The following is a 26,360-nucleotide window of genomic DNA, read 5'->3' as shown; positions in this document are numbered from 1 at the left end:
GGCTGTAAGCCAAAGATAAAGTTGTGCAGTGAGGGGGAAAAAGTATCAGCCGGAACCCCAGACTGTCAGCGGGCTGAGCGGGGTGGCGGACAGAACCCCAGACCGGCAGCGGCTCACCCACAGCCAGGGTCCTGGCCGCTGGCCCCGCTCAGCCTGCTGCTGGCTGGGGGTTCCATTCACCCAGGCAGGCAGCGGGCTGAGTGAGGCCGGCAGACCAGACCTCGGCTGGCAGCAGCGTGCCAGTAAAAATTGGCTCACCACCTTGCCGCAGGTTGCCGACCCCTGGTCTAAGGGCTTGTCTACACCATACAGCTTTTAGCGACAAGGCTGTGTCGAGACAGCCTTGTCGCTAAAAGTCAGCGTGTGTAAATGCTCTTTTTGGGTACTTAGTCAGCACTTTTGCCGACAAAAGAATTCCAGCCCCGCGAGCGGCGTTAGCTTTGTCAGCAGGAGAGTACTTCTGCCGATGAAGCCATGTTCACACTGCCACTTGCATTGGCAAAACTTTTGTCTTTTGTGTGTGTGTGTGTGGGGGGGGGGGCTTTTTAAAGTACCCATGAAAGACAAAAGTTTTGTCGACAACTTCTCAGTGTAGACAAGCCCTTACAAGAATGAATGATTCATAAAAGTATGCAAGTTATGTCCCTTTCTTTGGATTTGTTCCAGAGTAATCAATTTCTTCCTTCATTACCTTGAAAGTAATATTTCACTATTGTTAGTATAATCAAGTGACCTAAGCACCCATCTGCCAACACAGGCAAACAAGTAGACTCAGACACTGCCGCTGAGTGTCTGCAATTCTGTCACACTTCATTTTTTTATCAGAGGGCAATAGCTTCTACAGCTGAGCTTTTGATTGCTTCACTGAGGCCTTATCCCTCAAAGTTCAGACTGGTATCCTAGCAATACAACTCTGAGAAAAAGTGCTATTTGCATTTGGCAACTAATTTTCATGGCATGAGGTGCCATAAGGATAAATTGTGTGTTTGGGAAAGAATGTAGCAGTGTTGTTGTTAATTTCAGAGGTCGTCCAAGACGTACATCTTTATCTCCTTATAGAAGACAGTCCAGTGTGCAACAAAACCAAACCCCTATACTTTATATCACTTACCTAGACAATGTTTAACCTCAAATATCATCTGCTGTCTAAATATATCTTCTCTCACTCATGAGATAGGAAGGATCTGCAAGAAGATTACATGTATTTTCTTCTCTAGATACCAGAAGCTTTTGATGATCCGCAGTGTGTTTTTTGAGACAGTTTCATTCATTCCAATCACTGTAAACAATTGGTTTTATGCTTCTTCTATACATAAGGAGTCAGGCCACTGTTCACCATGATGCCTTGCTAGTACACCAGGGTGCCGGGTTTTCAAAGACCTAGGGTGTAGGTTTGGATGTTTTTTTTCCTAGGGGAATTGAAGAAAAGTTGATAACTGTCTTTTTATATCTTGGGTTGGAGTCTGAGAGCTCTACATGACCAAATGTTCAATGTGGAGACAATACAGGTGCAAAATGATCAAAAATGCTAAGTCCTGTAAAAATAGGTAAAGCCAAAGCACGGAGAGTTTTGTATAGCTGTAATATGGACCATAAATAAAATATCAAGGTTGTAAAAGTTAAGTCGGCTGCTTCATTTCATTCCTTCTGTTTTAGCCCTAAGGCAAAGCTTTTTCCCCCTCCTTGCACGCACAACTGACGTAAAAACACCTGTACACAACATTAAATACCAAATGCATCTGAAGCAAGTCAAATAATTTTCTGCTTCAGTAAACACAGGCCACATTATGATTTTGAGGTTAAGATGTTATTGCAAGCCAAGCAGGCTCAGTATAAACTGCTTTAAATAGGCGTTTGACCATAAGCAAGTGTCCTTAAAATGACTGAAAATAAAATAAACTCTTGTTTTGTGCTTGTTTCTTTTCTTTACATTCAGAAGCATTTTATTCTGACTAGCATTAAAAACAAATTTCATTTGAAGATGCATTTAGTCCAAAACAGTCCATGCTTCTGGTACTATAAATAATTTACTTACAGTATCTTCAATGTACTGTAATTACACAGCTGCCAGTACACAAGGACACCAGATAAAACCAAGAGACGTGCATGTTTTCTGAAGCCTGCAGACAGTAGTGTTTGTTACTTTCCTAAGTTACTTACAGGCCATTTGCTGTTGTGGTAACCTTGGAACACAGTGGGTAAAGATTTAAAATGACATTTATGTAAAATAAATTTGGAAAATTTAGAGACGACAGTATTATTGGTTTGCCGTGTCTGTGTTATACATTATTGCCAGCCCTGAAAGTTCAAAAATTACCAGTCAGACCCCTATAAATCATGTGAGACTGGCTCACAAATTATGAGATGAAAAAATTATGTAGTGTTTTTGGTCTGTTTGAAGATCTTTGTATCCCCTCCCCACCTCCAGTGTATGTGAGACAAGTAGTGTTGTAAACTCTGCCAGATTTGTTGAGTAAGGTGGCCTGGATCTTCCAGTTTATCCCACATTCTAATGACTTAATTTTTGTGTCCTTCCCCCACTCCCACCCTCATACAAATTCTGCCAGGCCTGGGTGGGCAGCTGCAGGGGGTCCTCTTCTCTCCCTTCGCAGTGCTGGTCCCTGTAGGTACTCTCTGTGGGTGTGCATGTGCTCCATGCCCCTCGGGCTGGAAACTTTTCAGTAGCAGTGTCTGTTGGTCCATGCCTGCTCCCTTTGCCGCCTTGTGCTCCCAACCAAAGGTATAAGGAGCAGCATGGACCAACCACCTTGCTCCAGTTCCTTCTCTAATGTGAATAGAAGAAGGTCTGAGCTACTCTTCCCCAGGAGGCAGGAAAGTGGGTGACTTGGCTGAAGTTTGAGGGGACTGGAGCTTCTTGTATCATTTTGAGACTGGTTCCAGATCCAGCCAAAATCCTGTCACTTGAGAATGAATTGCAAGAGTTGGAGACAGCATGTACAAAGGCTTGTACAAAGATATTTGCTTTACCAATAAATAAATAAAAATTGGAGGCCAAATTGCTGTTTCATTTACATATTTATTTAGTAATTAGACATAATATTGAACTATTTTACTTTGCCACATATTGGGGTTATCTAAATTCAAAAGAAAGTTTCTTCTATTTTTAAACATATATATTGAAATCCAGCTTTTAGAGTTGAATGTTAAATTCAAAGTAGTACCCATTCCTGTACTGCTGACATTCATGCTTTACCATCTGTTTGCCTTAACAGCTGTATTGTATGTATTATGTTGATGTGAGAAGGTCTTTCAAGAAGAATTCATGGTCCAGTATTTTTGAATGTATTCTGTCAGCCCAAGTTAGGGTTTTCAAGTGCCCTAAAGGAAATCTCTGTATAGATTCATTAGTTTAGAAAATTGTGTTCTAAAAAGTTTATAAAACATGACAAATTGAATTCTGAAATAAATCTGTTACTGAAAATGTTGAAATCTTAAAAAGAAAATATTTTTGGCAAGTTGAATGAAGTACTAAGTACATCTTTATTTTAAATAATTGTACAGGTTAAGTTAGCTGAGTGAGACACTAGTTCTGACCTACAGTAGTCTCTGTTATACATAAGCTAGTAGAAACCAAGCTGTCTTTGTAGTTTAAAATATTAGCTTAGGGCAGTGCAGATGTAAGATTTTAAAAGATAAACTTTTTGCAAACTGAAGTGGACACACATTATGATACACTTAAAAAAAGTAAGTGAATATTATTCTCAATATTACCTCCAAAAAAAATTTGTGTGAACCACTCTTCTCCTCTTTGCAGCAGATTTACAGGCTACAGACTTTAAATCTTATTCTAAATTAATTCAGATTTCACTGCTTTCTTGTAGAAGAATAGCAGAGACATTATGCATTATTCTAGGTACCAGTGTTTTTATTTGGTACTTTAAAAAAAAAAATGTTTTCACACTGAGCGTCTGGTGGAAGAAGTTGACTTGTTTTCTTCAGTAGGGACACCTTAAGTTCTGTATTGTTGGCTCTAGTGGGGTAACTGGTTAAGAGGAGTAGTGGCTCAATTTGACTTCATGTGGCTATGCAAATGGGTATTACAAAAACAAGCATCCACTATCCTGTCCTTAAGATGAGATAAGGGGGGAAAAAGGCAGGAAGGGAAAATCCCTTGTCTAAGCCAATGTTAAACACTCCTATTTGCTCTTCATGCAGTATGGGAAAATCTGAGCTGGCAGCTCTTAAAGTTGTCTATTCTGACCGGCAGAGCTGAGCAAATAGTGGGAAGATATTTTCCCATCAGTTATATTCTCCTTAATGACATTGCATCTCTTGAGCCATACTATAGGAGTTAAAACATTGAGGAGTCCTTGTGGCACCTTAGAGACTAACAAATTTATTTGGGCATAAGTTTTCATGGGCTAAAACCCACTTCATCGGATGCATGGAGTGGAAAACACAGTAGAGAGGTATAAATACACAGCATATGAAAATATGGGAGTTGCCTTTCCATTTGTTATGTATTTATACTTCTCTACTGTATTTTCCACTCCATGCATCCGATGAAGTGGGTTTTAGCCCACGAAAGCTTATGCCCAAATAAATTTGCTAGTCTCTAAGGTGCTACAAGGACTTCTCGTTGTTTTTGCTGATACAGACTAACATGGCTACCACTCTGAAATTGTAGGAGTTGTGAGCCTGCTCATGTGGGCCCTGAATCTTTTTGTGCAGTACTGGCATTTAGCAGGCATGTGCAGAACATCCCTCAAGACCAATATTCTGTTCAATCAGGTTGTAAATACCTGGTTTCCACCATGTCTCCATTCCTTTCTAACCACCAGAAAGCGCGGTCATGGTACCTTACTCCCTCTCCTTCTGTGTGGGAAAGTTAGTTTTTTGTATCAAACCTTTTAATTTAGTTATAGGATTAGTACAGGGCAAGTTATTTAAAATTCCCTCCCCCCCCCCCGCCACCTTTGTTATCTGATTAAGATATACCAGGGGCCTTGTCTATTGTGGTGGAGGCAGAAAAAAAGGCAGGGATCAGTTTCCCTTCCAAAACATCAGTTGGATATTTGTGTGGTTAATGGTTTTCAGTGCTTTTGGGAAGGGCGCTGCTCCAGGAGATATGCTGTTTGTGAAGTCATCTCTCCCAAGATCCAGAAAGGAGATTGGGGCAATAGGGTTGTCTTTCTAATTATGGGAGACCTGTTGGTTCAGGAGAAACTGATCTGAGACAGTGTTTCCTGGACCAAGTAGATCAAATTTGAAACCTTCCTTGGCACTGAACTTGGGATCCTTTGGGTCCCATGCTGTTAGAGGAAGCCCTAAAAATGAACAGTCCATCTAAGTAGTATCCATTGCTAAAGGACGTAAAACTTTCAGATTGTGCCAGAGAAGAGCCTTGTCTTAACATGGATTCTTGAAACCTAGACAAGTCAAGAGACACTTTCTGAAGGATCCAGCAATTGACTCTGGTCTCAAGGCAGCCAGCCTTCTTGGTTCCAGGTGCACAGGCAGGAGAGATTCTGAAAAAGGAGAGGTCTTCCTTCCTGCTGAGCTGATTGGATCACTCCTCAGCATCAGGACAGCTTTTGAATAAGTCACAACAGCAAGAGCACTTCTCCCTTATGGACTTTGAGGAGAGGATATATTAGTATTCTGATCCATATTTGGTTCGTAACCCTGACTATTTTCTTTCTGAGTTCCAGCATGTCAATGCTGGTAGTATTCTAGCTGGAACAAGAATATGACTGGGGTACAAACCTTCATATCTTCAACATGCTGTACCTACTTACGATTTTGTCTTTTTATAGATTTTTTTTTCCTGTGAATCCATCTCCTTTAGTGTTTTTCTATCACTGTGGCACAATGTTTGGAATTTGCTATGGTTTGTAAAGTTTGATGAGTATTTGCAGGTGAGCTTTTAGAGTATGTAATTTTTTTAGTTAAAATGACAAGCTTTCTAATATGAGTAATAGAGACCATAGGGGAAATGCCATTAAACTTCTTCCTAGTTGACCCTATTGCACTGTTTCTCTGCAGGCTGTACCTCATCAATTCTCCTGTGGTAAGAGCAGAAAACTTGCGGTTTAAGGAGGAAGGAGTAAGAGATGTGCTGAAGGATGTATTTCTGCCCTGGTACAATGCGTATCGCTTTCTCATTCAAAATATTGTGATCCTACAACATAAGGTATGAAGTTTTGAGACACTGAAAAGGCAAAGGCTAGTTTGTACACCTGGCACTATTTCTTGGTGGATTTTATGTTATGTTAATAACATACCCTCTTGCCACAAAGCTAACCTCACCTCCTTAGTCTCCTTTTGTTCTCAGTACCTTCTCTTGCTGAGCTCCTTAAGCCTGGAGTATAGTTCTCTGATCCTGACCACCATGCTTCCATCCTGTGCTCCAGGAGCATGATCCAAAGTCCACTGAAGTCTATACGAGTCATTTACATTGACTTCAACTTTTTTTGATCAGGCCTCAAATGCTACAAATGCTAATCTTCCCTTCTAAGCTGTAATAAGTGCATGTATGTGTACATCAAGGAAAACAGAAGGTACAGAGGAAGGATAAGGATAAAAAATGAGGTTAACTCTCAAGTTGCATGCATCAGCAGCCACAGTTAACTTACTGTTGTAGCTCTTTAGTCCTATTCGTCTCACTCCTCGAGGCTTGGCTACATCCCTGTTATAAATTACATTGTAAAGATCGGTTTCAGAGGAACAGCCGTGTTAGTCTGTATTCGCAAAAAGAAAAGGAGTACTTGTGGCACCTTAGAGACTAACCAATTTATTTGAGCATGAGCTTTCGTGAGCTACAGCTCACTTCATCAGATGTTTACCGTGGAAACTGCAGCAGACTTTACATACATACAGAGAATATGAAACAATACCTCCTCCCACCCCACTGTCCTGCTGGTAATAGCTTATCTAAAGTGATCAACAGGTGGGCCATTTCCAGCACAAATCCAGGTTTTCTCACCCTCCACCCCCCACACAAATTCACTCTCCTGCTGGTGCTAGCCCATCCAAAGTGACAACTCTTTGCATAATCAAGTCGGGCTATTTCCTGCATAGATCAAGGTTTTCTCACATCCCCCCACCCCCATACACACACAAACTCACTCTCCTGCTGGTAATAGCTCATCTAAACTGACCACTCTCCAAGTTTAAATCCAAGTTAAACCAGGGTTTAACTTGGATTTAAACTTGGAGAGTGGTCAGTTTAGATGAGCTATTACCAGCAGGAGAGTGAGTTTGTGTGTGTATGGGGGTGGGGGGATGTGAGAAAACCTTGATCTATGCAGGAAATAGCCCGACTTGATTATGCAAAGAGTTGTCACTTTGGATGGGCTAGCACCAGCAGGAGAGTGAATTTGTGTGGGGGGTGGAGGGTGAGAAAACCTGGATTTGTGCTGGAAATGGCCCACCTGTTGATCACTTTAGATAAGCTATTACCAGCAGGACAGTGGGGTGGGAGGAGGTATTGTTTCATATTCTCTGTATGTATGTAAAGTCTGCTGCAGTTTCCACGGTAAACATCTGATGAAGTGAGCTGTAGCTCACGAAAGCTCATGCTCAAATAAATTGGTTAGTCTCTAAGGTGCCACAAGTACTCCTTTTCTTATTGTAAAGATCATTTTTAGTTGTCTGTAAAACACTGTGTAGGTTTATGATGTTATAGAAATAACAGGAAGTGGAAATTTACCGACACCTCTAGTATGTTAGCTTTCTTGCTCTTACAAATATAATTCCTTTTCAAGGTATAAACATTTCTTACAGTACAAAGGTGCTTTTACTTGTTGGTTTTGAAATGAACTTTATGCTATAGCAAGGTTATAGTGTTGGAACTGGAATAGAAAAATTGAGCTGTGGAGTAAACCTTGTGCAGTACATGCTCGTTTTAAGCCTGGCTTCAAATCAGATCAGTGCTGCTAGCGTCACATTTCAACGAGAAGTAAGTTCACCAACCAAACACTAACTACCGAGGACACCAGAGTTAACACTTGCGAAAAAAGTTCCATTAGGACTGTTGGTCCTTTCAGAGCAGATTTCTTTTTTTCCTTCAGCTAACTTTTCTTCTGTTTCTTGCCTTGTAAGGAACTGGCTCAAGCTACACCAAAACCAGAACTTTGTTTTAAAATAAAATTGGCTTATCCAAGCATTCTGTTAAATTTAGTTTTGAACATTCTTGTTCAAAAATCTTTTTGGAGTGTTGTATTTTCATGTGAGAGATGGGAGCAGCTCTGTGTTGTGAACTGGAACTTCATCTAAAAGCGAAAGTTAGTTCCCACTGATTTAGTTGCTCTTTATTTCTGTAAATCTAACACACCTGTACACCAGATTATCCTCGTGCTTCTGTTGGACTCTGGGATCAGGAGTTGGTTTGGTGTCAGACTTATTTTGAAGAATTTGAACAATGTTGGAAATCGCACCATAGAGCTTCAATGTGTTCAAATCATCGTTTCATTTCCCTGTCTTGAGAGTTCATAACATGTGGCACACATCCATTTCTTTAAACTCATAATCTGCTCCGGGGATGCAGCCATTACCCAGTCTTGCACCCTTGTTCTCGTACCTAGCCTGTAAATCTGTCGTGAATTGCATAATCTGTTTTCTAGTTTAAAGGTAGCAACTGCCACAAATCCATCCTCGTCTTCTTGCAAGCCTGGGCCTGTTTTGCTTCATAGCTCATGTCATAAATATAAAGGGAAGGGTAAACCCCTTTGAAATCCCTCCTGGCCAGGGGAAAACTCCTCTCACCTGTACAGGGTTAAGAAGCTAAAGGTAACCTCGCTGGCACCTGACCAAAATGACCAAAGAGGAGACAAGATACTTTCAAAAGCTGGGAGGAGGGAGAGAAACAAAGGGTCTCTGTCTATATGCTGTTTCTGCCGGGGATAGACCAGGAATGGAGTCTTAGAACTTTTAGTAAGTAATCTAGCTAGATATGCGTTAGATTATGATTTCTTTAAATGGCTGAGAAAAGAATTGTGCTGAATAGAATAACTATTTCTGTCTGTGTATCTTTTTTGTAACTTAAGGTTTTTCCTAGAGCGGTTCTCTGTGTTTTGAATCTAATTACCCTGTAAGGTATCTACCATCCTGATTTTACAGAGGTGATTTCTTTACTTCTATTTCTATTAAAAGTCTTCTTGTAAGAAAACTGAATGCTTTTTCATTGTTCTCAGATCCAAGGGTCTGGGTCTGTAGTCACCTAGGCAAATTGGTGAGGCTTTTTACCAAACCTTGTCCAGGAAGTGGGGTGCAAGGTTTTGGGAAGTATTTTGGGGGGAAAGACGTTTCCAAACAGCTCTTCCCCAGTAACCAGTATTTGTTTGGTGGTGGTAGCGGCCAATCCAAGGACAAAGGGTGGAATATTTTGTACCTTGGAGAAGTTTTGACCTAAGCTGGTAAAGATAAGCTTAGGAGGTTTTTCATGCAGGTCCCCACATCTGTACCCTAGCGTTCAGAGTGGAGAAGGAACCTTGACAGCTCACAACTAGGTGATAGGATGGGAGGGTTTGAAGCTTTGACTCTCTCATCTTGCTGACCTTTGACTTCAGTTAGAAGTGATAATTTCTCAGAGCTTCAAAAGCACTCTTGATAGCATACGTACCAAAAACATCAATGAAGTCACTAATAAATAATAAAAAAAAATTACAGTGAGTAATTAGGTTTAGGATTAGACTACTGTAAGAATTCTCATACTGGGTCAGACCAAAGGTCAATCTAGCCCAGTGTACAGTAAATCAGTAATACTGAATAAAGAGCCACCTAAGATAGCTGCACTCGCTGTAGATTTGCATAAAAATGTTGGTAGTCAAGAATACTTGATACTAGATATTCATGTACATAAAAGGTTGTTACAAGGAGGAGAGAGAAAAATTGTTCTCCTGAATCTCCAAGGATAGGACAAGAAGCAATGGGTTTAAATTGCAATAAGGACAATTTAGGTTATACATTAGGAACAAATTCCTAACTGTCCGGGTGGTTAAACGCTGGAATAAATGGCCTACGGAGGTTGTGGAATCTCTGTCAATGGAGATTTTTTTTTTTAAGAGCAGGTTAGACAAAGACCTATCAGGGATGGTCTAGATAATATTTAGTCTTGCCATAAGTGTGGGAGACTGGACTAAATAACCTCTCGAGATCCCTTCCAGTCCTATGATTCTATGAATCACCTTAGCAATAGCAAGAGGACAGCATCATATATAACCAATATTGCATCTTTGTAAAATAGTTACTATCTGCAATAGGTCTTTGAATGTAACCTGTAAATGTCAAGAGCTAATGAAAGACACTGGAGAAAGTGATATGTGTGTTGAACACTTCCCATTAATCCACAAAAAAGATCAAAATATCTTTCCTCAGCAACACTATTATTTTGTCAGATGTTGAAATTTTTATGCTTGTGGAGAGTGGGATCCTTTGAAAGCAATTTCTTCCTTTCAACAAAGTCATCCTATAACAGGTTACCACTTATTAGTGCAGACATTTCAAATAGGCTGGAAACTAAGCAAAAACTAAGCAAAAAGTTCAGATCTTTGTAGTACTCTTGAAATTATGGTAGCCATTTAATCACTTAAATGGGGGGAGGGATAGCTCAGTGGTTTGAGCATTGGCCTGCTAAACCCAGGGTTGTGAGTTCAATCCTTGAGAGGGCCATTTAGGGATCTGGGGCAAAAATTGGGGATTGGTCCTGCTTTGAGCAGGGGGTTGGACTAGATGATCTTCTGAGGTCCCTTCCAATCCTGATATTCTATGATTCACTTTGGAAGGCTGCCATTTAAAGTGATAATGGCAACAGACTTCAATAAATAGTTGTGCAAATTGTTTTGTCTTTTTAGTAATAATCTTTTCAAGGAAAGTTTGGTAACTACCTTATAATTAACGAGCCTTTTCTGAGGATCCTCACAGCCTTCATAAGAAATTTCTCATGTTACCTAAAAAATTCCATTTTTTTTCACCTGTGACCATGGAATTAGCTGAAATGAGCTTTGCAGCCAGCCATTTTCTGCTGTCATCCCGTTAGATTTTGCAAGATCAACAGAGTTGGGGATAGGAGACGTATGTGGAAAACCTGGATCCTTCAGCAAATAATTTTTTGATTCAGCAAATGTAAATTTTCTTTATGAATCAGTAATGAAACAATGTGTCAGCATAGAATTAGAAGATAATATGCTGCCAAAGATGTTATTTTTTGGGTGAGACCTGATACAGAGGCTCTGGCTGTTTGTTAATTTCATTATACTTCCTGTAAGAGAGAAATAGCTAATTCCAGTGTCCTGGCTGAAATCTGGGAATTACATTCTGCCTCCTAAAATTGCCATTGCAGTTACAGTTGGGTAAACTATTGTTTGCTTCCCCACCCTGAGTTGTTGTGTAATCTTGTTGTGCACCATTTAGCAGCTGCCATTTTGCACCACAGGGGTGGTTGAATGAATAGTGGACAAAGAGATTTATATACAGTTTCACTTGTCGGGGCAATCAGTGGAAGCCCAGTTCAAAGATGAGCTCCTCAACTGAGGGTATGCCTACACTACAATTAGATACCCACGGCTGGCCTGCACCAATTGACTCAGGCTTGTGGGGCTCGGGCGAAGGGGCTGTTTAATTGTAGCATAGATGTTTGGACTCAGGATGGAGCCTGGGCTCTGGGGTCCCAAGCCCGAACTTTTACACTGCAATTAATCAGCCCCTTAGCCTGTGTCAGCTGGGACAGGCCAGCCGTGGGTTTTTAATTTCATTGTAGAGAGGGCTATGGCCAGATGTGGTGTACTGACTTAAATTCTAATGGCATCTGCTTTCCAGCCTTTAACAGCCTTGTTATGTTATAGGTTGAGACTATGGCCACACAATATTGCTTTAAGTTTGCAAGAGAGAAAAGGTGGGTGAGGTAATATCTTTTATTGAACCAGCCTCTGTTAGTGAGAGACAAGCCTTTGTGCTTACACAGAACTCTTCTTCACGTCTGAGAAATGTATTCAGCTGTGACATTCTGAATACAAGGTTGAACAGATTTAGTGTAAGTAGTTAACACATATTTCAAGGGATAGTGGCCCATTAAAACCGTAGCAGTCATAGGGGGAAAAAGGAGGGGAGGAAAAGCTGGGAGCAAGGGAGTAAGTGGGTTACAGATAGTTGTAATAAGCCATACATCCAGTGACTCTATTCAGTTCATGGTTTTTAGTGTCTAGCAAAATTATGAAATTAAGCTCCCAGGCATGTCTTGTGAAGTGTAGTGCAGGTTTTCTTTGAGGATGAGGACTGAGAGGTCAGACATAAAGTGAAAAGTGTTCACCCACAGGTGATATGGTGTTTTTGTCTTATTTTTCTGAGAGAGTTCATTCGAGAGCATAGTGATTGTCTGGTTTCACCCGCATAGTTATTATTGGGGCATTTAGTGTACCTCGTCCAGTGCACCACGTGTAGTGATAAGCATGTGTAGGATCCCAGGATCTTGAAAGGTATGTTGATCATCAGCAGTGGAGAGATGCCTGCAGGTTTTGCATCTGTTTTTCTGCCAGGGTCTGGTGTTGCTTTGAGTTGGTGCGTCTTGGTCTGTGGGGAGCTTGCTTTTGGTGATGAGGCTGAGGGGGTTGTTTAAAGGCCAGAAGAGAGCGTTCAGGAAAGATTTCTTTCAGGGTGTGCTTCCTATCAAGTATGGGTTTAATTGTTTGATGATCTCCAGTATGGGTTTTGGTGTGGGATGGTAGGTAACAGCTTATAGTGGTGGGGTTTTTATTTCTGTATTGAAGTAGGTTCTTTTGGACTATTTGTGAGGCCCGTTCCATGATGCAATCTGCTTCGCTGGTGAAGTGTCCTTGCTTTTAAGCATGTTAAGGTGTACATCCCGGACTTCCTCCGCAGAGTATATTCTATAGTATCTGAGTGCCTGGCTGTAGGTGAGATTTTGTGGTGTGTTTGGGGTGATAACTGGATCTGTGAAGGTAGGTATGTTGATCCATGCGTTTCCTGTAGATAGTTGTTTTAAGTTTGCAAAGCAGTTTCGGATCTTTTTGGATGGAAGATGCTGTACGTGAGGTACTATTTCGTTACTATACCATTTCAAGAAACCTTGTGACAAAGGCAAGCCTCCTATATAGAAGAAAGGTATTTCAGTGGCATTTGGAAAGAACAGTTCTTATGATTAGGAAGCCTACTGTAATTACTTTCAACAAAGAACTGAAGACTTCCTATTTCAAAACATATTTTCTAAACAAGATGCACTTGTTTAAAGGTCACATAACAACACGTCTTACCATGTCTCCTGGTAATTCTATGGTTGGATAGATATGTCTGCAAATTAGTGCAACACATTCTTGTCTATTTTTTCCTTGTCTTCAGACCTAGCCCCTCTCAAACTGTGATTTTATTTATTTATTTATTTATTTAATTTATTTATTTTATTAGATTTTTCAAGAATAAAAATTCTCACTACAGGGATAGCAGGCCTTTAGGGAAAACCTGTAGGGAGTGGTATAGGAGATTCAGTAGGGATCTCCACTGATCACTGTTTAAAAGCTGCTTAGTTAGAAGTCAATGTGGTATTCTCCCTCCCTCCCTCTCTGGAAGAGCAAAGTGAATGGATAGATTACCAATTTAGCACATATACTTCTAGCCTTTTCCCACCTTCTCTTTTGCAGTGTATACTACATTACAGTCCAATGTTCAGGGGCAGTGAACAGTGCTGCCTCTCATGAAATGCTAAATATGTACAGTAATGACATGATGCCTGCCTAAAATTCCTCCAGCAGTTCTAGTTGAGTTTGCTATTTTTTCCACCTACCTGTAACAATTCTTTTGCGGTGCCATGTGCTGTTGAACAATTGCTGCATTTGAAAATTATAGTTATTTATATACATGTCCTATGTTTGTCTATCTATCTAATGTTCACTTACCTATATTTTCTCTCTCACACACACCTCAGAGTCAGTAAAGTTCTTTAAATGCTTTGGAATCCAGATGGATGAAAGGGACATAAAATCAGTATCATTAGCCTGTGTTCATAAATTGTGATGAGACTACATACAAAAGGTGTAAAATGTGGGATTATTGAATTTCCTTGTGTACTGTACTACTTTTTCTGTGTGTTAATAAATACAGAAAACTGGTCCCTTTTGTAGTTTACATTGTTGTGTAATGAAACAGGATCAGTGCAAATCAATTTATCTTGGCTTTTTCTGTTAATGTGTCTCAAGAACAAATATCTGTATCTGACAGCGAATACTCTTACTAACCAATGTAATGGAGAGCGTGGATAGGAGGCTCTTGTCAATGAATAACAAATGGGCTTTTAAGAGGAAGGGTGCTCCAGTCATTAGGGCACTTGTTCAGGACATGGGAGACTTGGATTCAGTGCCCTGCTTCACCACAGACTGTGATCTTGGGCAAGATGCTTAGTCTCTGGGTCTCCGTTCCCCATCTGTAAAATGGGGTTAAAATGGCCGTGACCTAACTCACAGGGGTGTTTTGAGATAAACACATTAAAAGATTGTGAAACACTTTGAGATCTACTGATGATGAGAGAGGTATTATTTTATAGGATTTAATGTGTTCAAGAGTTGACATGCTCTACTACTATTCATTTTTCCAATGATGTTTATAGGAAGATGTAAAGGAATTCCTGTACAATGAGAACACGATGAAGGAGAGCAACAACATCATGGATAAATGGATTCTTTCCTTCACCCAGTCACTCATTCAGTTCTTCAAGGCTGAAATGGCAGGTATGTGTATCTTTTGCTTTTTGTTTCAGTTCAGAAAAAGACTTCATTTGAATAATTGTCACTGACTGGTGACTAGGGATGGGCTTGCACAAAGGATGCATTTATCCAGGGATTTTCAGATTTCAGATCAGACTGCATGAAAGAAAGGGGCAAAAAAATCTTAAAACAGTAACACAGGGAAAGGTCCAGCTATAGAATATTAATTTAATTGATGTACATACCATTCTTGCTGTTATAAGAACTTAGTTCTGGCGACACAGTGGCCTTCAGCCTAGAGTAACTTCTCCCACAATGAAGTCTGTAAGATGACCATGGTTTTTGAAGTACTCACATTCATTTCACAGTGCTGTTGTCCTCACCCGTCATAACTCTGGGCTCAGTAATATAGGCTTATTGAGTTTACTTGGTGCGATAGAACCATTCAGAGAATTAGGGCAATTAACAAACCCTATTGCTTGTAACCTTTAAGCTGGACCTCAGGAAACTATTCTTGTTGCTTAATCCTTGTAGTTGCTCTTTTAAAATCTAGCAGTAGCATAAGTTCCCAGGTGTATTTTCTTCCTTCTGTTTTTTAATAAAATTTACCTTTTTTTAAGAACAGAATTGGATTTTTGTGTCCTAAGAGGTTTGTGCACACGTTGTTTAATTAGCTGGTGGCAACAGCTGATTTCCTTTGTTTGCTTTCTCGGCTCTTCCCTGTAGGCAGGGTGAAAGGGTTTGAGGGTACCCCACAGGAAGGAATTCCCAAGTGCGCCTGCCTGAGCTCTCAAAGGGGTTCTGCACTTGGGTGGTGGCAGCATCTACCAATCCAAGGTCAGAGAAAAGCTGTAACCTTGGGAGTTTAATACAAGCCTGGAGTGGCCAGTATTAATTTTTAGAATCCTTGCTGGCCCCCACCTTCTGCACTTGAAGTGCCAGAGCAGGGAATTAGCCCTGACAGATCCTTTGAAATCATACTCATTTGACTGTTTCTTTGTATCATTATTTAATTTAGTCTCCTGTACTCTTAACACATTGCTTTGGTGGAAGTGTCCCTTCCACAATTTCCCTGTTAAAGGCTTTCAACACACTATTTCCTTAATCCTCCTACAGGGAGTGCCTGTGGTTCTCTCCTTCATTGACCTTTCTAACAGGGAGCACTTTACAGTGCCTTTCCACGCTTTGACCAGTTAACAACCTAGAAGGAGGGCCAGTGACCAGTGGACTCCACACAATACCCTTGATCTTCCATCAGTGTCACAGTCCAGAGGAGTTTGGGGGATAATCAAGGTTACCCCGTCTGAGCCTTTCAACCTACTAATGGGTTGAATTGTTTATTCGCTCCCTCTACCATTTACACAGAGACCTCATAAGTGGGTGCATTTAATATGTAGTAGTATGCATTTAATAGCTAGCTGAAACATTTTTGGTTGAAGCATAGTTAATAGAGTCTGTTACAAATGTACAATCAATGCATACTTAATTGTTTTACTGTTTAGTTGGACTTACTGGGCATACAACTGCCCTGTAGTTCATGCTCCATTATTTTAATTTACTGTAGCTAGCAAGCAAGCAGTGAGTCAGTGGCTAAAAATAGGTTGGTTTTTAAAATCTGAAATGTGAATTTGCTGGTATTCAGATATAGCCTGGCAAGCCACAACAGTACGGCACTGCTGTTGACAAGAACATAAATGTCATGGACCAGCACTGATGCTTGTGTCTGATGACTTAAAAAAACTACAAAGCAAATAATAAAAAGAATTTACCCATCAAAGAGCACAATTTCAAATGCTGCTTCCATAGCTCAGCTCCTAATGCCTAATCCCTGTATTGTAGAAAGTAATATTTCATTGGGTTCTCTCTGTTTCTCCTACAAAAGCACCCAGAGAATTGCTGAAGACTTTTCCAATCTGGTATAAGTAGATATTACAGAAAATAAGTAATTAGCATGAGCTTATTTGAAATACAGTAGAGAGAGAATTGGTTTTGTATTTATTTACTGGATTTTTTGAATTGTGTCACAATCTAAGCTCTTTCTTTAAGCATAGATTTTTTTCTCCTTTCTATCTCTGCTCATTAGAGGTGTAGAACTGGAAAAATGGACATGAATGGCCACTACTTGGGGGGGAAAAAAAACAAAACAAAAAACAACCAGCACCAAACAAACCCTAAGTTGTTAGTTCTGTGGGGGAAGTTTAAACAGGACCTCTTTGCTAGAGCTGGCTTCCACTTATTAACATTAAATTGTAGCCACCAAAATAAAATGTTAGCAGGTAGACCTTAGCATCATTTATTTCTCCTATTAAGTCATAAGGTTTTAAAACTGGCAATCTTGGGTCAAATTTTCATATTCTTTTTCATTTGAGCACTTAGTGCTTCAGTGAATAAAATATTAAATATCTAGACTGTGACAGTTGATAAAGTCATTTAAGGATGAAAGAAAAATTGAACTGGAAGTTGGAAATTTAGTAAGTAATTCTTCATGGTTTTAGTGAAGTGAAATTCCCTATCTAGAAACAGTGATTTTTACCATAGTGCATTTGGTGCTTGAATAGTGCCTGTGTGCAATATACAAGAGGATAAATTACAAATCAGTGTTTCTCACGGTGGTTAAGCTTAAGAGATTGACTTAGTGCAGTGGTGTCCAAACTTCTCCTGCCCCCCGCCCCCTTATGGAATCTGTTGTGTCTCCCCTCCATTACTGCACAGTCAAGGCTTTCTCAGCAGAGGAGTTGGGCTGAAAGTATTGCTGGGGACAGAACTGGGGATGGGGAAGGAGTTGGGGCTAGAGGCAGAGCTGGCCTTGGGGTGGAGAGAGAATGAGGGTAGAGCTGAGCTGGGGGTGGAGTGGGGCTGGAGCTGGGCTGGGGGCAGAGCACGGGGCAGAGTGGAGCTGGGGTCGGAGCAGGGCTGGGCGGCGCTCCCTCCCTGCCCCCTGTGGGGGCTGGCCTTGGCTCTGGTGTGCACCCCTCCACCCCCTGAATGTTTCTCTGTACCCCCTAGGGGAGTATGTCCCACAGTTTGGGAACCACTGACTTAGTGTCTTTCTTTTTTTCCCTTCTGTCAGCTCAAAGTATAATATCATGGCACAGGTTATAACTGGAGATTCTAGACTACTAAAGGTGAATGAAACGTAGTTTCAAAACAAACAAATATCTCACTGTAAAATACACAAGTATGTTGGCAAGCTTTTCTTGTTGTGCATCATAGTTACTTTTCAAGCAGTGTTAGTAATGGGATCTCTATCAGAACATAAAACCCCATAAATAGTTTCTTTGTTTTACTTGACACATAACTCCCAGAAAGTTTCCTTTTTAGGTTGAAATATCTAGTGCTCTGTCTTTTACAAGATTTTTCTAGCTTGCAAAATGCAGTTGTAAAAAGTGTGCTGTGGAACTCTCAAAGGAAAGGTGTATAATTCAATAGCTGTTTGATTAATAAAATAAATGGCAGAAGCAAAAGACCATGGTATTAATAGCAGCTCCTTATTTTTAACCAAGCTGCCTGCAAGTTAGTAACTTTTGTTTATAAGGACTAGTTTATCTAATCTTTCTAGAAAACAATTTTTTGTAAACTAAAAATGTTTGAGCATTTAAAGTCATGTTTCCCTCTGGTTGGACTTTGAAGTTTGTGAGAACCTCTTATTTGTGTTAGCAGTTCTTCATGCATTTGAATTACACAGAACATAAGAAAATGGCTATGCCTAGCTTTTTATTCTGTTAATATTATTCATGAGATAAAATAAAATCTATTTGCATGAATGACTTTACAGCCTTTCGTCTGCTCTATTATTTAGAAGAACTGTGCAAGAAACTGTCGTGGGGAAAAAAAGTTAAATACAAAAAACATTTCAATAGAAATTAAAATGGTTCCTGAATTGGGTAATTGCATCTCCATTCATGTTTCTCCCACAATTTTTGGTGAATTTAAGTATTGAGCAGTTTCTTTTAGCAGTATGTTCAAATTTAGGAATTGCCAAGCCATAATAGATCAATGGTCCATCTTGTCCACTATCCTCTTTCAATTTGCTTCAGATTAAGGCATAAAATGGCCATAATGCACCTCTGTGCAGTACCAGACTATAGCAATTTATTTCTGACCTTCAGCTGGTGACATGCTTATGCCCTGAAGCGTGATAATTGATTATGTTCGTAATTTTAATTTTATGATATAGTTTAAGTGCAGATTCTAGTAATACTAGTGTGTCTAATCAATTTTTTTAATCTTATGAAGGTATTTCCTTCTGTAAAGTCATGAGTGTTAAGTTGTCAAGGCTTTATATTACTGTGTGATTCTTTAAGGGAAGAATTTTGATGCAGAAGGCAAGTGTTTTGTACAGTAAGAAATTATTTTTCCTCTTAGCCTACAGACTATACACTGTAGTCCCTCGACTAGTTAAGTTTGTTGATGTACTGACCAACTGGTACATCAGAATGAATCGCAGAAGGTTAAAGGTAGGTGCTATTTCTGTTGCTAACTTTTTACTGTAGATAGACCCAATGTAGTTTAAATAGATTAATTAAACTAATAAAATCCTTATAGTACCTTTGTGTGTTATATAAAACTGTGTAGCTTTCAGCTGAATAGCTGAAATTGCAAATAAATATGATTTTCCCTTTTTACTCCATTTATGTTCTTGCCCCTTGTTTCTTCATAGGGCAAGTAAAAATACACTGTAGCCCATAATTTTTGTTTTGTTGGGTAGGATTGAACTGTAATTGTGGATCTTGGAAAGCTAGCATTTATTGGGTGAAGGAGTAAAATCATGTATTACAGTGTGAGAATGTAGTTCATAATTTAAAAAGTGTAGATGGTTTTTCTAATCCTTTTCCTTTCTCCATGGATACTCTGAATAGGGTGAAAATGGGAATGAGGACTGCATTATGGCCTTGGAAACCTTGTTCAGTGTTCTGTATGCAATGTGCAGACTCATGGTAAGGTTTTACACTCAACTCTAATTATTTAACGTATTCAACTTGATTCCCCAGCAAGCCTGGGTGCATGCTTCTAATTGTTACAGTTGCCCCTAGAAGTAACAGACCAGAAAACCAGTAAGAGACCAGACCTGAAAATGGGGGAAACTGCTACTGCATTTTATCATTGTATTGTATAGTATTGTGTTTTCTCTGGGTTAAACTCAAACGGAAGGTGAAAAGGTGGCATCAATTTAATTTGTTCATCATGGCCTATTCCTTGAATTAGTGTTATATTTTGTAGTGTTAAAACGCAAAGTAAATATTCCATTTTTGCAGCGCTGTCTGCTGGACAGTATAATCCTGTAACATAAGGATTTCTGATTAATAGGAAAAAAGGAACACACAAAAAAATGTTGTGTTTTGATGATAATGAAGGTAATTGGTTGAAAATATAGAGGATACAATTCAGTAAGAGAATGCATTCATGAATAATATATGAAATATTGCAGGCACCTTATACTCCCTTTATCACTGAAATGATGTACCAGAATCTGAAGACCCTTATTGATCCGGCCTCAGTTCAGGAGAAGAACAGTGATAGCATTCACTATCTCATGCTTCCTCAAGTGAGGTAAGAAACAACCTCTGTTGGTGACAGTGGGCAGGGTTCTCTTTCCTGTAGTTACAGAGAGAAGTTCTTCATACCTTATTCACATATTTAAACAAAGCAAAAATACCAGTCTTTGGCATTTACAAGCATACAAGGAACACATTTTTTTGATACAAAGGATTCCTTTTGCACCCAGAAAATGATCTTGTAGTTGTGCTTATTGTTTTAAACACTTCTGTTTTCCTTAGGCGGGCAAAATATGTAACTGAAGTGTTTATGAAACTATTTTACTCCTGTACACCAATTTTCTTTAGGGAAGTGTTTCCCTTTAGTCTTTAACACACTTGCCATTGCTGAGGTGTGTTAACCTGACAGGACTGGCTGGGGCAGTATTGATAAGGTGCTGTGGCAGTATTGGGAGGAAAGGTGCAGAGTTAGCACTCTTTCTAGATCCAATCTCTCTCCTTCAGCAAAAAGGCTGGCTACCGACTTGGATTTCTCTGCATGCTGAGAAGTAGTAGGGGTCTACAGCTTGCTGGGGCTAAAGAAGAGTGGTCACAGAGCTATAATGTTCCCCATTTCTCATCAGCATGCAGTATCTTTTTCAAGATGGATGCTTAATTGGAGGCTGCAATGCCTGCCTTCTCCAAAAGACTCCCAAAGGATCGTAAAACTCTGTGCCAGAGCCTTTTCATGGCTGAATATGTCTGGCCATATTTGACATCAGAGTTTAAAACTTACCTAGGTTTTTCTTTTCATGCATATTGTGCCTTTTGGTGTCTCTGACCAAGCAAGAGAGCTACTAGTTGTGTTCCTTCTGATGGCCATACAGTATACACTAATTGTGGAAAGTATTGTTACAAGAAATCTACTGAGATTCATTTAGCAATGCTGCTGGTTTTATGTATTCTAGAAGTGTACTCTTCTATGACCCAGAATGTGAAACTGATACGTTGTCATTAGGAATGCCCTTGAATTGGTGGTGTATATGGATTAATAGAAGGAAATTCAGTTATTCATGGCAACTTAATTTGTGTAACGTATTGGGTCGCATGTGCATTCCTGTTCCCATCTACTAATCAAATCAAAGATAGATGTTATTTTAAAACTAAATTACACTTGAGGTTTTATAGTGGCTAAAAATCTGGCAGTCATTTTTCTTCGTTGGTGCCTTTTTTGTCTTAGTGTTATGTTTAAATTAAGTTTTGATTGTGATAGTTAATCTGTAATGAGCTAGCTTTTCCAAGGACAGTAGCACAGATCGCAACAGAGACATCTTTTTTTTGTAGCAGTTGTAGGCTATGGTGCTGTGTGGCATGTACTTTCACAGCAGCATGATAGGTTTATACAAAAAAAGCTATATGGCAAACATTATGGTTGTCAGATTAAATTGACTGTGTCATTTTCAGGGTTGGACATAAATTTGTATCTTTTAAAACTTTTAAGACTGCATATGCGTAAGAGAATGAATTGGTTCTATGACACTTAAGCAATGTATTGATACATACAACTAATGGTAATAGCCGTGAGTTCTTGGGAGTCCACAAAAATGTGATTTCATTTTCCCTTTAAGTGCTATTCAGATTAGTGATTTAGGGAAATTCTGACAACCTTCAAGACAGCCACCAGGATGCAAGAGGTTAATCCAACCCTCTTGTCCTGCCTTGACTCCCAGAATTCTCAGCTCCAGCTGTGGCTCTTATTTCCTGTTCTTCGTTTAATTGCACAGTCTCCTGATAGATTGCTTGTTGCAGATTTTTATATACCCTGGAAATCCAATAAGTTAATACTTTTTACAAAAACAGATGAATATGAGTTGCTGTAATAGATCTGTACTTCAATTACAGTCAAATAAACAATAGATCTGTAAACTTTCACCCTGAAATATTAGAATTTTTTTAGCAATGATTTATGTTTCAGGCCCTTTGTTTTCAGTTTTTACTGATTTTTTTTTTTTAACCAAAAAGTTTCTGGGTTTTATACTATTTGGTTTTTAACTTTTTTTCTACCTGAATTTTGGATCACGCAATAAATGAAAATACTGATGACGAGAAGAAAATCCAGGACATTACATTAAGTAGATACATTTATTTTAATAATAAATTTAGTCTAATTGTAAATGTGAGGCTGTTCAAGTAAGGCAGAGTAGTGGAACGAACAAATACACACGCATGTGCACATATGTATGTACTGTTGACGTGCAGTTCATGAAATAAACCACAGCATTAAACTGCTTTTACTTTTAGTACTCTTACTTTTCTCTATTTGTTGCTTTTTTCTGTCCTCCCTTCTCCCGATATTTACCCAGAAAACTGCTCAGTTAGTTTTTTTGCACCAATTGTCACCTATTTTACGTTGATAAATTCCTGGGAAATTTTCAAACAAAGTAATAACTGAGAATGAAGGACCTTACTTATGCTGTATGCTAACTAGATTCTTCTCTGTCCAAAGTAACAGGTAAAATCAGAAACATTGTTTTTGTGGTACTTCATTGAGTTTTATAATAAACCACAAATCTATGAAAAATATTCTCACAATGCAGTTTCACAATAATGCTTTAAAATCTTAGAGGAAAGTAATATTTCTTACTATGAACATTTATGAAAAACAAGGAAACTTTACATTGCAATAATGTACAAATATTTTTTTTTTTTTAAGTCCCTCCCTGGGAAATTGACTTGAAGAAGCACAGAAACTTAGAAATGTCCAATAACATTAATCCAAATATTCCTGGTATCACAGATTAGGGCATAAATCTTAAATCTTGCTCCATGGAGTCTTCTCCTTTCTGGTAAACCTTCCAGACCACTCTGTTTTACACCAAGAATGTTTCCAGTTAAAGTGATATAATTAGCAACTTCACATCCACGTTATACTTTTCCTTTGTTCACAGCTTTTCTGACACAAATAAATACCAAAATAGTAATGACTCTGTGCTTTGCTTGAAAATGTATGTAGTTTTGAAGGAGCTGCCTGAATTACAGATACATTCAAACAATCAACAAAGAACAAGAACTGGCATCACTTATAGAACTGGTGATTGCTTTTACATTTGAAACAAGCTTTGACTCTGTGCTTAACCTGAAAAACAAGCTGTCTGGAAACAGAGGTGTGTGTGTGGGGGGGGAGCATGTTATCAAGCCACAGAGAAAAGCAAAAGATTTGAAATACATAAGCTTTCTGGAAAATACAGGTCTGAATTCTGGGAATATGCACATGGCCCATCATTCTTTTATAACCCACACTTTCAAGATAAAAAATTATGGAGATCCCACCAATTCACTGTGTGTGGGTATTTCAATAGCAATGTAACTAATTCATTTGTTATGTATTTTTGGATATTCCATTATATCATAAATATAAATTCTGCTCTTCATTGGATACTTGTAAAATGAATAGTGTACATAATTATTTCATATCAGTCAGTCATGTGAAAGGTATTAATGACAGCTAATAAAAATAATTCTTAAAAAATAAAAGAAACCCACACACAAAATTGCTTCTTAGCATTACCAGTGTATGGATATGACCAAATCTGTTGTGGGAAATTTTTGACAGATGTGACGATGGGTTAAAGGCCCACTTAAATAAATCTAAAGAGATGTAAACATTAAATTGTTTCTTCCTAATCTAGGGATGATCTGATTGATAAAAAAATTGAAAATGCCATTTCCTGGATGCAATCTGTTATTGAGCTTGGCCGGGTAATCCGAGACAGAAAAACCATTCCAGTAAAGGTTAGAAGCTCTTAATATCTCTTACATCAATATTCCATGAACATATAGCAGCTCTGTAACTTTCGGAGAAGTGGGGAGTAAGTGACTAAATCTGTGCTAGCAAACAGAATTAAACAGAAAGGAATTTAGTTTAAAATGACCAAAATAATACTTTCTGTAGCCCTTTATTTCCTCTCTCATACTGAACTTCTATTGATTTTTGTTTCAGTATCCACTAAAAGAAGTAGTGGTTATCCATCAGGACCTAGAGGCTCTGGAAAACATCAGGTCTCTGGAGAAGTATATACTTGAGGTAAGAACATAATCAACAGAGGATATTATTGGAGTTTTACTGTGCAAGTCAGTTTCAAAGGAGCACTTCTATATCATTTCTATTGGCTAGGTTAATACCTCATTTAACTGAATTTCAGTAAGTTACATATACTGCTCTTTTGGGCCACATTCCATATTTGGTCAATATGCAAATGTGAGCTATATAAATGGGAGCTGTAGGCAAAGGGTGGATTATGACCCTAAATCTACAGACTACATTTATGAGAAACGCTTCATCTCTGGAAGTGTCTAACCACACAGCATTACTTTGGTAATATACAAGTCATTCAGAGAACTTTAGAAATACACTTTTCCATGACCATTGTGGGGCAGAAATGTAGTTTGAATGAAAATGAGGCATGCTAAATCACCCGGAATTGCCAAAGTATATTATAGTGAAATCTTGGAGGTGAAATTGTAGGGGTAATCATTATTAATCAATAAATAATTCAAGGATATTAAAATGCAATGACTAGAGTATATGCTGAAGGGTTAAGGAAGTATGCAGATCCATAGCTTAGTTAGATGGAAAGTTCTGTGAAAAGTAAGAGCAGAAAACAATTGAGTATGTTCCAAAAGTTCTCAAAGCTTAACCTGTTTTTCCAAAGTTTATAGAAAATAAAATGTCAAATAGGTAAGATTTTATGGTCTATATAATTTCTGGCAATTATCTTGAGCATCCCCTGTGATATGCCTTTGTAGTACTCTCTCTTTAATGCGGGTCCATTAGAGAAAATGCACTCTGCCCTACTTTAATACTTTACAAGGATAAAAACCCTGCCATTCAAAATAAATTAACCTTTTTGGTATTTGACATATTTGAGTTGACTTTCAAATTGTCTGGGCATCCTGTTTTCAGGCAATCATCTAAAAATTAGTAGTTTCAAGATGTTCTTGAAGCTTTTAATCTCTGTACCAAATTCAAGAAATTGGGGTGGGGAAACAAACTTATTTCTTTTTATCTTTAAATGCTGGTTGTGGAGCTGTTGTTCATTGTCTCTTGAATTCAATTAAATGCTATTACAAACAGCTCATTTTAAAGTGTGTATTCTTTCACTTCAAAGATGATGACCTGCAGTGGAAAAATCAAGTGTGTGGGTAGAAGGGGAGGAAGGTAACATTTGGTAAGGAAGACTGTTTTTCAGGCGGAGTGGTGTATTTGAGCTGTTTTACAGAGTTTAAGAGAGAGACTATTTTTTTTTGGAATTGAGGTTTAGGGGTACTTTGAACTCTTACCGAGGTAGATAACATGAGTATAAAGGATGACTTGGAGAGTGCCAGGTGTTTGTCACAGTTCTAAAGTTCCTCCTCTGCCTTGGTGGGTCCTGCGATTATTGGCGGATTTGCTCGCCTCAGAGGTTCACGGCAGCCCTCAGTTTGGCCACTTTTGTGGCACAAATCTGTCGTTCACTCAGTTAGCCTCATCATTGGCCAGCATGGGGAAAAGGAAGAACAATAATCCCTGCAGTCTCGGCTGATCCACCTAGTGGATCGGGGAACAGGCCAGAGCCCTTCCCCTCTGGTGGAACCCACAATCCAGTCAACTCCTCTGGTATCAAGTAGGGAGTTGAGGGGATGGAAGGATGGGGGGAACCTGGGCCTGCCCTCTACTCCGGGTTCCAGCCCAGGGCCCTGTGGATTGCAGCGGTCTACAGTGGCTCCTGTAACAGCTGCATGACCGCTACAACTCCCTGGGCTACTTCCGCATGGCCTCCTCCCAACACCTTCTTTATTCTCACCACAGGATCTTCCTCCTGATGTCTGATAATGCTTGTACTTCTCAGTCTTCCAATAGTACAGCTTCTTGCGCCTCTTGCTCCCAGCTCCTCGCACGCACACCACAAACTGAAGTGAGCTCCTTTTTAAAACCCATGTGCCCTGATTAGCCTGCCTTAATTGATTCTAGCAGCTTCTTGATTGGCTGCAGGTGTTCTAATCAGCCTGTCTGCCTTAATTGTTTCCAGAAAGTTCCTGATTGTTCTGGAACCTTCCCTGTTACCTTACCCAGGGAAAAGGGACCTACTTAACCTGGGGCTAATATTTTAAGAAGCACATGCACCAATTAATGAGATTTTTATTTTTTTTAAAAAAACACACTAAAAAATCAATC

General features: G+C 39.2%; 1 protein-coding gene across 1 annotated transcript in view; it reads left to right on the top strand.

The window, feature by feature from the left end:
• The window catches only part of IARS1 (isoleucyl-tRNA synthetase 1), a 191,187-nt gene that overhangs the window by 110,354 nt on the left and 54,473 nt on the right, over positions 1–26,360 (top strand). The window contains exons 21-27 of the mRNA XM_048856251.2: positions 6,007–6,154; positions 14,576–14,696; positions 19,038–19,129; positions 19,532–19,609; positions 20,101–20,222; positions 23,836–23,938; positions 24,147–24,230. Of these exons, the coding sequence (XP_048712208.1) occupies positions 6,007–6,154; positions 14,576–14,696; positions 19,038–19,129; positions 19,532–19,609; positions 20,101–20,222; positions 23,836–23,938; positions 24,147–24,230 (748 nt within the window). The remainder of the gene's footprint in view (positions 1–6,006; positions 6,155–14,575; positions 14,697–19,037; positions 19,130–19,531; positions 19,610–20,100; positions 20,223–23,835; positions 23,939–24,146; positions 24,231–26,360) is intronic.

This window comes from Caretta caretta, chromosome 7 (assembly GCF_965140235.1).
Source record: "Caretta caretta isolate rCarCar2 chromosome 7, rCarCar1.hap1, whole genome shotgun sequence".
Classification (NCBI taxonomy): Eukaryota; Metazoa; Chordata; order Testudines; family Cheloniidae; genus Caretta; species Caretta caretta.
Note: the sequence above shows the minus strand (reverse complement) of the source record. Positions and strands in the feature narration are given on the sequence as shown.